This window comes from Leuciscus leuciscus (genome assembly GCF_965113295.1).
Source record: "Leuciscus leuciscus genome assembly, chromosome: 4".
Taxonomy (NCBI): domain Eukaryota; kingdom Metazoa; phylum Chordata; class Actinopteri; order Cypriniformes; family Leuciscidae; genus Leuciscus; species Leuciscus leuciscus.
Window position 1 is genome coordinate 2,733,637 of NC_138728.1, and position 12,119 is coordinate 2,745,755.

General features: G+C 39.4%; 1 protein-coding gene across 4 annotated transcripts in view; it reads right to left on the reverse strand.

The window, feature by feature from the left end:
- Nucleotides 1-12,119, reverse strand: part of grm8a (glutamate receptor, metabotropic 8a) — a 247,624-nt gene that overhangs the window by 80,887 nt on the left and 154,618 nt on the right. For all 4 annotated transcript variants that reach the window (XM_082166767.1, XM_082166766.1, XM_082166768.1 and 1 more), the window contains 2 exons: nucleotides 9,869-10,023; nucleotides 5,941-6,078 (listed from right to left, as the gene is read on the reverse strand). In XM_082166767.1, coding sequence (XP_082022893.1) covers nucleotides 5,941-6,078; nucleotides 9,869-10,023 — 293 coding nt within the window. The remainder of the gene's footprint in view (nucleotides 1-5,940; nucleotides 6,079-9,868; nucleotides 10,024-12,119) is intronic.

Genomic DNA, 12,119 nt, shown 5'->3' on the forward strand with positions numbered 1-12,119 from the left:
AGGGTTTTTCAAATCCATACGCCTAATTCTGAGCAAAATGCTTAACTTTGCAACCCCTAAAAGCGCTCTATTTCGCTCAGTTTTCTGTAAGTCTGTAAGCTTAAATGCAGCTGTAATTCTGCACACACAACCAGCAGTGTTTCTTTTAGTGTGTGACAGTGGCCTCGTGGCTTGAGTTACTGTGTGCATTATCACGGGAGAGTCGAGAGCACAGAGAGGTTTGCATCAGCTCTGGCAGTCTGTCGATAACATTTACACATGCAATTAGAAGTAGATGGAGGCTTCATAATGACCGAGCAAAACAATATCAATTTGAGAGTTAAACCTGTCAATATTCATTATGCAAACATTATTTTTAGCACATAAAGACACACCTAGCCTGTTAAAACACAGATACAAAATAATTTATTTTTTTTTATAATTAAGTTAAATATATACAGTACAGGCCAAAAGTATGGAAACATTACAATTTTTTTATGTTTTTGAAAGAAGTTTCTTCTGCTCATCAAGCCTGCATTTATTTGATCAAAAATACAGAAAAAAAATGTAATATTGTGATATATTATTACAATTTAAAAGAATTGGTTTTCAATTTATTATACTTTAAATTATCATTTATTTCTGCGATGCAAAGCTGGATTTTCAGCATCATTACTCCAGTCTATCACATGATCCTTTAGAAATCATTCTAATATTCTGATTCATTATCAAAGTTGGAAACAGTTCTGCTGTCAAACTTTTGGCCTGTACTGTATATTTAAAAAAAAAGAAGTGTCTTCTGCTCATCAAGGCTGCATTTATGTGATCAAAAATAAGTAAAAACATTCAAATATTATTACAATTTCAAAAAGTTGATGTATATATCTGAGAATTTTCCTCTTTGTTTGATAATCACCTGCTAAACAAATTCTTATATCATTGCATTCAGCAAAATGAACCTGCTTCAACGTAGTTGTTAAAGAGCGAATGCTTTCCCGAACTGCTGTGGTGCTTTTGTTCGTTTGTTTGAAGAAAGCGTGTGATGAAGCTTTCCCGCTAATGGTGCCGTTGTTGTGTTTGAGTGCGAAAAACAACTGATACTGCGAACGACTGAGACGTCACAGAATATGAGTGCTGGCGGTGTGTGTGATGGTATAATTATGTTCATTATGTCAAGCACGTTCTCTCAGAAGGGGCGGAAGTTTCCTAATATGAAAGGGTTGCGTTCGTTCCCCTGTGCGCTTTTCCAAGAGTACATTCACAGAGACATTCAAATCTTGTGTCACTCACAATGGCTTTCACTCTCCTCTTTACTGTAGATTTAATAGCAGCTCTGCTGAGTTTTTATTTCGTTTTGTATTAGATAGCAGGGCGTACGGTGGAGTTTTCTCGCTCGTTTGAAATAGTAAAAGTTTGATGCGCTGTATATAAAAATCTCCAGTCCATCCACAACTGTGCTGCACAAACATCAGCTCATTAACATATTAATCAATGCACATTTGCATATCATTACCTGTGCAGGATTCAGCCAATTTACAACATTAGTCTTTCCCAATAAAGGTAATTTACATATCGAAGCCTTAAAGGTACAGGAGGAAAAGCCACAGTTGGTCTCCAGCTAACTATATATGTGTGTGTTCGCTGATCAATGTTTATAAAAGCCTCAATTAAACCTATTCATCATATACATATTCATGATCGTGTCTTTTCAGAAGACTTGGATTAAACCGCTCAATTCACATGTACGTTTTTGGACGCTTTGAAGCGTTAGAGTTTGGGATGAATAGGCTGTCAAAGGAGGGACTGAAATCTCAGGTTTCCTTAAAAATAGCTTCATTTGTGTTATGAAGATGAAAATAAATCTTATGGGATTGGAACGACATGTGGGTGAATTTTCATTTTTGGCTGAACTAACCCTTTAAGTCATTTTGCGTCTCAAGTAAATGCATCTTGATTTAATATTAGTACTGTAAAACAAGTCAAAGATACTGAGTAAGAATATATTTTTTTGTTGTTGATATAATGCACACACACTCATACTATCCTGCATTTAACACGTGCACACACACACACACACGCACACACACACACACACACACACACACACACACACACACACACACACACACACACACACACACACACACAAGTTTCATGTTTTATGGGGACTTTGTATAGATAATGACTTTTTATACTGTCCAAACTGTATATAGGCGGATCTTTTGTGACGTCATTGTTTATGTTTGTCGCGTTGCATCATGGGAATCGTGTGGCAGGAAACACCGCTAGATACCTGTAATTTGATTGTTTTGCACGTTTGGAGGAGGATTTAGAGAAGAGGATGGTTCACTCTTGCTGTGTGGTCGATTGTACGGCTCGTTGGGGGCCTGATAAAAAGTTTTTTCGAATTCCCTCCGAAAAGGATCGCGAAAAACGAAAGAGATGGTTGCGTGCAATTAGGCGATTGAACCTGGACGCTCCGAAGAAAGCCTGGATTCCTGCAGCTAACGTTACTGATCGAGTTTGTGAGGCTCATTTTGTTCATGGTAAGTCTTAGTGACTATGTATTTATAGAAGATTGAATAAAAAAAAAAAATAAAACTGAGTCAAATCAACCGAGTCATATGTTTTCGCGTTCTGATTCAGGTGTCCCAAACCGCGATCCACAGCACCCAGACTATGTTCCTCACATCAAATGGGCTATTCTGGATCGCAAAACTTAAAAGCAAAAGAAAAGGCTGTTCAGCGATACGAACGGAGGATGCGAATCATGCTGTGACTCTGCTTGGCCAGGTCTAACCTCTGCTTTTAGCACGATCACTGCTTTCTGTTTGGCAGAAACTTTTCGAGAAACAAAATAATCATAGGCCTCCAGACTTTTGAAAGCCTTTAATCTTTCATGAGTGAAGGGTCCAGGGGTTTCTATTAAATAAGAATAAATGTCTCCCCAGCAGATTGGTGGCCAAGACACGGGCTAGTCGGACCAACGTTTTTTGTCATCCCAGATCTCATATGGGCTTTGAATAACTTCGATTTTGTCCTTCTCTCCAAACCTCCTCCGGTCTTCAGATGTTAAAGTGCTTATATATTGTGGATTTCGCCCGCAAAATCTCTTGAAAGTGCTCGTCGCGTCTTTACAGCCCGCCATACTGTTTGTTTTGTTGCCACACAACCACTCGTGCATGCGTACAAAGATGTCAACAAAGATCCTCCTATTCTGTCCCCTTAACCCTAACCCCTAAACCTACCCATCACACACACACACACACACACACACACACACACACACACACACACACACACACACACACTAACCCGACCCCTACACCTACCCATCACACACACACACACACACACACACACACACACACACACACACACTAACCTGACCCCTAAACCTACCCATCACACACACACACACACACACACACACACACACACACACACACACACACACACACACACACACACTCTCTCTCACCCGACCCCTAAACCACAGAAAACTTTACATTTTCAAAAAACATAATTTAGTATGATTTATAATCTGTTTTCCTCATGTGAACCAAAAAATGTCCACACAAGGACAACGTCCCCATTATATAGGGTTAGTCTGAGCTCATGTTGTGGGACGAGGTCGCAGGACTCAGGGAGACCAGATCACACACTCTGTGTTCCCCTCAGATTAGGACAGTGACTCACGCCACACACTGAGCTTCCTCTCCATCTGACCGCCGTGTGTGTGTGTGTGTGTGTGTGTGTGTGTGTGTGTGTGTGTGTGTGTGTGTGTGTGTGTGTGTGTGTGTGTGTGTGTGTGTGTGTGTGTGTGTGTGTGTGTGTGTGTGTGTGTGTGTGTGTGTGTGTGTGTGTGTGTGTGTGTGTGTGTGTGTGTGTGTGTGTGTGTGTGTGTGTGTGTGTGTGTGTGTGTGTGTGTGTGTGTGTGTGTGTGTGTGTCGACAGGCAGCTCCAGGCTGACAGCAGATTGGTTCCCAATTGTTGTAACAATACAACATTCCCCCTGGCACACGGTCACAGTTACTGTAGAGATCAGCCTATATTGTTTTTAAAAATACTAATACTGGTTATATATATTTTTATTAAAGGCACCATGAAATTCAAATTGACAGACTTCACACTTATGAATTTTATCCAAAGACACTTGCATTTCATTCAAGGGAATACAGTCGCATATCAGTTAATACATTTTATATAAAAGTCAAACTTATGACATTCCAAGTCCTATTATAATTTTTTTGGGAATAATGCAGTATTTCATTTAAATGATTTTTCCGTGCACATAATTATTATAATGTTTTTCATTGACGTGCATCATAATCTTGAATCAGAATAACTTCCCCTCCCTCCTGCAGTGACATCATCTCTTGATGAGGGCGGGGCTCAACCTGTCACTCACATGACATCAGCCAATAGCAAACCACAACCATCCAATCAATTCCCCACAGAATGGTGGGTCTGGAAATTTACGGTCGCAACACAAGCAACATTGTTTGAACAATGTCAGAGAGACTAACAAGTGAAACAAATGTGTGGTTCGGCAGTTAATGAACCCATAAACGTCCCTTCTGTTCAGGGGCCGGTTTCACGAAGATAGACTTTGACTGGCTTAGATATAGTAGATAGTCAAACTTCAGATAGACATCTAAATCAGACCGTTGCACAAAGCACTTAAGACTCTGACTATCTTAAAGGAACCGTATGTAAGATTGTGGCCAAAACTGGTACTGCAATCACTTTCAAATGACTGTAGAGCGGAGTATCCCCTCCCCCTCCCCCCTGACTCGAGGTTGCCAGTTAGGCTGCAGGATCCAGCAGGAACGTCGGCTGCTACAAGGAGCTTCCAATGGCAAGTGATGAGTCCTACACAGTACGTTTTTTTGGGGACTTTGTCACGACGTATTTCGGATTCATAACGAGGTCTTTTAGGTTTCGTTACGTTAGACATTTTTTATCCGACACGTTTGTAGCTGCAGCTGTGGTAACTAGAGCAGAGCTGGCAACCCGGATGCCGAAACACTACTGACTTCGTGATTGGTAGATAGGTGGAGGGTGGAGCATCAGGCCAAAACACAACATGACATCATCAACATCAGTTGAGGGCTGCAACTTCACTTTTAAATGACAATATCCTGGCCGGACTACTGTTGTCAGTGATAGAAGTATTTGAAATGAACATGATTTTTAATGTCTAGTGACATATCAGGGCCATTTTATGATTAATTGAAATACATTTCTTACATACAGTTCCTTTAAGTAGGACTACACTGCAATGCATTCTGGGTAAATTAAGACACTTTTCAAAACAAAAAACATGGCGGATCGAGTAAGCGCATTCAACCGCTCAGTGCAGTTTACCCCAGCGGAAAATATGTGTTTGTTGGAGGAGTATAACAGTTACAAGGACATTTTACTTGGGGAATTTAGCGGAGAATGTAGTAACAAGAAGAAATTTTTTAATTATGAGCCATTTTCCCTTTTCTTTTGGCTGTTTGTATTGCAACTGATTGTTACTGCTGGTTGCCAAGGTAACATAGAGTCTTAGACCTAAGTTAGCCTGGGGGGAGGGTGTCTAATTTTTTTACTAGTCTACTAGACTAGTCTATGAGCAAATTTGAGACTTGTCTAACACTATAGACCGGTCTAAAATAGCTTTGTGAAACCGGCCCCAGTTGTGTTAGACAATAGTCTAGTCAATTAGTCCATCCAGGCACACTTGGACCTTTAGGACAGGAGAGAGGAGAGTAAGGATGAAGTCAGACACTGGACACTATTGTTTGCATTGACGGCTCGAGCACGGGCACCTAACCGCCCTGAAGAGACGTGTCACTTCCTGTTCTCTCGAAGCCATTTGGCTTTTGTTGCATCTTCCTCTTAAAAACCCTAAACTCTTTCAGAGATGAGTGGCTGACCTAAATAAATAATGGCTCGAACACAAACACATCTTACCGGTGCACTTTTTCAGGCTTCCGGGCCGTTTTCCGTGCATCCCGAGCTTGCATCCGAAGTTCTCCTCCCAGAATTCGGCAAACCACACATTCCTTCTGTTGTTGGAGAGCGAGCGACTGCGGAAGTAGCGATCGAACGCTGAGGAGAGAGAGGAGAGGAAAAGAAAGTGATAAGCATCTGAAGGAATGAATTACAGAGAAATGGAAAATAACACATTCAATTAAATGGGAAAGTTTTGAAGTAGAAAGTTCTTGTAATGTTCTTGTAAAAATCATGATTTTGGTAACACTACATCAAGGTTTAATTGATTAACATTCAGCATCATACATCAGGTAACTAATTAAAAATGAGCAATCATTTTTTTACAGCATTTGATAAACTAGATTAATGTTAAGTTAAAAATATATTATTGTTTATTGTTAAAGTGCCCCTTTTATACTGTTTTAAAGGGTCCTAATTTTATTTTGGAGTCTCATACAATAGGTTTGCATGCATCCATGTTCAAAAAACACTTTAATTTTCTCATAATATACATTGCAGCATCAGCTCTCTTCTCACAGTGCCTTTCTGAGAGCCTACTCTGCTCTGATTGGTCAGATGGCCCAGTCTGTTGTGATTGGTCTACTCTGCTCTGATTTGTCAGATGACCCAGTCTGTTGTGATTGGTCTACTCTGCTCTGATTGGTCAGATGACCCAGTCTGTTGTGATTGGTCTACTCTGCTCTGATTGGTCAGATGACCCAGTCTGTTGTGATTGGTCTACTCTGCTCTGATTGGTCAGATGACCCAGTCTGTTGTGATTGGTCTATTCTGTTCTGATTGGTCAGATGACCCAGTCTGTTGTGATTGGTCTACTCTGCTCTGATTGGTCAGATGGGCCAGTCTGTTGTGACTGGTCTACTCTGCTCTGATTGGTCAGATGGCCCAGTCTGTTGTGATTGGTCTACTCTGCTCTGATTGGTCAGATGGCCCAGTCTGTTGTGATTGGTCTACTCTGCTCTGATTGATCAGATGACCCAGCCTGTTGTGATTGGTCTACTCTTCTCTGATTGGTCAGATGGCCCAGTCTGTTGTGATTGGTCGACCACTTACAGCAACTGCTATTTTTTGGCACAGTAAAAAATCACTACAACAACATAAACAGTATATGCACTATACATTTTAAATGTATTATTATTAGTAGTAGTATTAATTAATTCAAATTATGGACTGGGAAAGGAGACAAGCATCTAAAGGAATGACACACATTTGTGTCAGTTAAGTGGCAGAGCATGAGTAAATCCTCGGCGGTATTCCTGTCTGGATGTCTGCGTCTAATCCCTGTCCCCACAGACACAATTATACAATGTGTTCTGACAAAAGTGCTCAAATTGGTGGGTCTATTCCCAAGCTGTTGCCTGAAAGCCGAGAGCCGCTGCTCGAGGGACAGTGCTATGATTACTTGAGTGTAGACAACCACCAGGAGGAGGCTGGGACGCACTCGCCACTGTATGGATACGGTATTAAGTGTCGGACTATGATGCTAATTATTAGCAATGCTTCTGACAACATTGGAGAGCAGAAATAAATGTCTCCACTAAGTCTGAGCATTGCGATCTAATGGGTGAATTCAGGTACACTGAGAACTTTGTGCTATTGAAATGTCTGTAAGATTGTTGACCAGTTTAGTTGAATACACCCAAGTTTTTTGTTGTTGTTGCCTACAACAAAAGGATCATTAAATAAAAATTAAAAGATATTCCATGACATTTTCATGATTTTCCATGTCTTCCAGTTTTCCAGTTGTTTGTGAATACTAGTAAAAAAAAAAAAAAAAAACATTTTATAAAGATTGCACTCACAAAACTCATTTATAGCCAGAACTTAGAGTTCACTAAAAGCAGGGGGAAAAAATAGATTCACTATTGAATTTTTTATGATTTACTGTGACTTTTTGAGCCCTATCTTTCACCCAGCGCAATTGACTTTGTACATCGACGCATGTATCATTCCTATTTTGCACCCGATGCACAGCGGACTTTTCCCTCCACAGACGCACGTCAGTAAATTAGGGAATGAACTTGCGCTCCCGGGGGCGGTTCAGCGCAAAGAGGAGGCGTGTTCCGGCGCAAACGTTCCCTGGTGCTATTTTGCAGTTTCAGAAAACAATTCCGCCACAGACCAGGAAAAACCTAGTCTAAAGTCAGTGGCGCGCTATTCTGATGCTATTTTAAGGGCGCATGCTTGGCCATAATGTAGCGTGTGCACAACGCACACACACTTTGCATCTCTCATCTACACACAGACGCAGCAGTTCACATTTTTGCAAACCATACATAGTTACAAGTAAAAATATTCCACACGAGGGAAATCATTGTGGTGTCCATGAAGATGTGAAAAATAGGCATAAATCTAGCTTACACATTTACCCAAATTATTATACGCCTGTTTAACCGAAGCTAATTTGGGTGTGTTTCTCCATCCCCAATGTCACTTCTCTGTGTTTTACGGCCCTGACGAGAACGTCGGTCTCCTCGGCTGTGAACCGCTCCTGGCGTGCGTCTGGCAAATCCGCCGTTATAATAGCAATCCGCCATGGAACAAGCGCGCCTGCTCTTAAAGGGGATGTGAGATGACGCTCTGATTGGTTTATTTCACGTTACGCCCAAACCACACCTATGAGTAATGTAGCGACTTCAGACCAACCCATTTTAGATTTGCGAGATCCGCCCACAAAGTTACTTGCGTTTCGCGTTTGATACTTGCGTTTCAGATCGTTAAAATAGGGCCCTTTAAGGTTTTATTTCCTTCAGCTTGGTAATCACAATTTTAAATTCCCTGATATTTTCAGGTTTTCATTTTTATATTTATTTAAGTCATTAGTTCTAAATATCGTTTTGCTAAATATCGATTTTCTGGTTACTAACAAATAATATGTTTAATTAATAATTGATTGCTATGGAGCCCCAAAAGGGACACGGTGAAGGAAAACATTATGAGAAGGGAGCAATAAATATTTGTCAAAGCTTTTTGCGTTATCTGAGAAACCGAGAAACTTTGCATTCGCTCACAAAGAACACAAAGGTTTAGCAATTAAGCAAACGCAAAGTTTCTTGGGAAACGCAAAACATTTGCGAGAGAATGCAAAAGCATTGAAATATATTTTTTCCTTCCATCCCATATTTTTCCACCATTATTTCCCTTCAGGGGCTCCGTAAATTGTCACATACACCAGCATTCAAAAAGTATTTATAATGTTACAAAAGATTTCTATTTCAAATAAATGCTGTTCTTTTGAACTTTCGTTTCATCAAAGAATAGAATGCATCATGGTTTCCACAAAAATATGAAGTAGCATAACTGTTTTCAACACTAATAATACTATACAGTTATACTTTGGTTAAAAAGTTTAGTTAAAATGTAAAGTTTTGGGGTTAAATTTTACTTAAAAAGAAAATGTATTTTCGGAGGGGGGGGGGGTAAATTAACACTTTTATTCAGCAAGGATGCATTAAATTGATCAAAACTGTCATTTATAAAGTAATTTATAATGTTAAAAAAGTGTAAAATAATAATAATAATAAAAAAACACAAACAAAAATGTAATTTTTTTACTTTCCATTCATCAAATAATCCAACAGTTTTCAACATTGATAATAATAAGAAATGTTTCTTGGGCATCAAATCATCACATCAGAATGATTTGTGAAGGATCATGTGACACTGAAGACTGGAGTAATGATGCTGAAAATTCAGCTTTGCATCACATAAATAAATGATATTCTAATAAGTATCAAAATATTAAAAAAAACTTCTTTTAAACTGTAATAATATTTCATAATATCACTGTTTTCACAGTAAAGTAAATGCAGCCTTGGTGAGCAAAAGACATGTCTTTCAAAGACACCAAACATTTGAGCGCTCGATAGTACATGTCACATGTACACACCGTCCACCGTGGCTCTCTTGGGCAGGATGGTTATGGCTCCTTCCGCCACTTTCTCCTGCTGGATCACCGGAGAGATCTTGGCTCCCCAGCTGTCAGACCCGACCCACAGAAAGTGGCCCGTCTGGTTGCTCCTCTTGGCAGCATCCAGCACTCGTCTGTGGACAGAAACAATGATACATCAGCCTCAAACAGCACATCTATATCTCATCTAGTGAAGCGCTTGAGTTCAGATAAATGTGTGTCAGGAGCTGCAGGCTCTGCGACTGATATTCAGATACAGACACACTCGTTCCTCACTCACGTCAGAGACTCGGAGACGCTAAAGCCTTAAGAAGATCTGTAACACTTTACAATAAGGTTCATTAGCTAACATTAGTAAAGGATTAGTTCACCCCAAAATGAAAATTTTCTAATAATTTACTCACCCCAATGCCATCCAAGATATCCATGTCTTTCTTTCCTCAGTGGGAGAGAAATTATGTTTTTTGAGGAAAACATTTCTGGATTTTTCTTCTAACAATGGACTTCATTGGTTACCATCGTTTTTAAGTCCAAATCAATGCAGTTTCAAAAGTCTTTGAAGTGTTTAAACGGGCTGTACGCGATCACAGCTGAAGAAGAGGTTGTTATCTAGCGAAACGACAGGTCATTTTCCCCCAAAATATATAATTTATAGACTTTTTACCTTCAATAGTTGGGATTAAGCTGATCAACAAACGGACAGGGTTTTGGGGATATTTGGGGATTTTGGGGATATTTAATTTAATTTTATCAATCAATAAATTCCTCTTGAAACAAACTTTGTTGTATTATTTTAATTTAATACTGTGAAGCTGCTTTGATACAATCTGTATTGTGAAAAGCGCTATACAAATAAACTTGACTTGACTTGACTTGACAGGGAACTACGTCATCACGTTGAAAGGTCACGCCGGCGCCGGCAGAAGAACCGACCCACTGTTTACAATGCGACCGTACGTAGGAGGATAGTTCAAATAGTATTGTTTGCTATTATATATATAGTAATAGTATTCAGTGAATATGAATATGAATAGTATATTAATAACATTCTGATGAATATGAATAGTAGTTCAAATAGTATTGCCGGCGCCGGCGTGACCTTTCAACGTGATGACGTAGTTCCCTGTCCGTTTGTTGATCAACTCAATCCGAACTATTGAAGGTAAAAAGTCTATAAATTATATATTTTGGGGGAAAATGACCTGTCGTTTCACTAGATAACAACCTCTTCTTCAGCTGTGATCGCGTACAGCCCGTTTAAACACTTCAAAGACTTTTGAAACTGCATTGATTTGGACTTAAAAACGATGGTCACCAATGAAGTCCATTGTTAGAAGAAAAATCCAGAAATGTTTTCCTCAAAAAACATAATTTCTCTCCCACTGAGGAAAGAAAGACATGAATATCTTGGATGGCATTGGGGTGAGTAAATTATTAGGAAATGTTCATTTTGGGGTGAACTTATCCTTTAACTAACGTAAACTAATGAACATTATTCTAAAGTGTCTAGTAAAGATCTTGTCCTGCTGTCTCATGTATTGCATGGATATATATTTTACTGAGAGGGATTTGGGAAAGAGGACAGGAGTTCTGTTAAGATATTGCTCACTCTGTCTGTCAGGGTTATGTTTGTGTTTGATCTGTTTCCCTGTTTTGTTCATGTCTGAGTTTCACATGTTCCTTTGTTCAGTTTCCCGCCTTTGTTCAGTTTCCATGGTTACCGTCATTATTAGTTCATTGGTTTCAGCTGTGTGTCATTTATTAGCTCGTTTCAGTTTGTTATTTAATCCTCACCCTTGCCTTCACTCTTGGTCCAGTCTCTGTAATGTTGAGATGTGTTTGCACTGCCTGTTTGCTTGCTTTTTTGAGTAGGAATTAAACTTATTAGTGTTTTGTGAGAACCTGAGTCTTCAGTCTTCAGTTTCCCTGCATGCATCATTACACTGTCACTGTGAAAGATGAAGAGAGAAGTGACTGGAAAGAACAAACTAACCCAAGAATGATTAAATAATATCTGGATTAACTGTGTACAGAATCTCCAAGATGATATCCAAAAAGCGAAATTGAGAAAACCAATTTGTAACGGAAAAGGTCTGATTCAGAATCAAAGCAAATGCTTATCAGTTTTCAACTAAAAAGTTAGATATAAGTTCATGCTAAAACTCATCTCACTCTCACTATCTTAAACCTAAGTCTCTCCATATATTTTCACAGTGTGAAATAGTTAGCA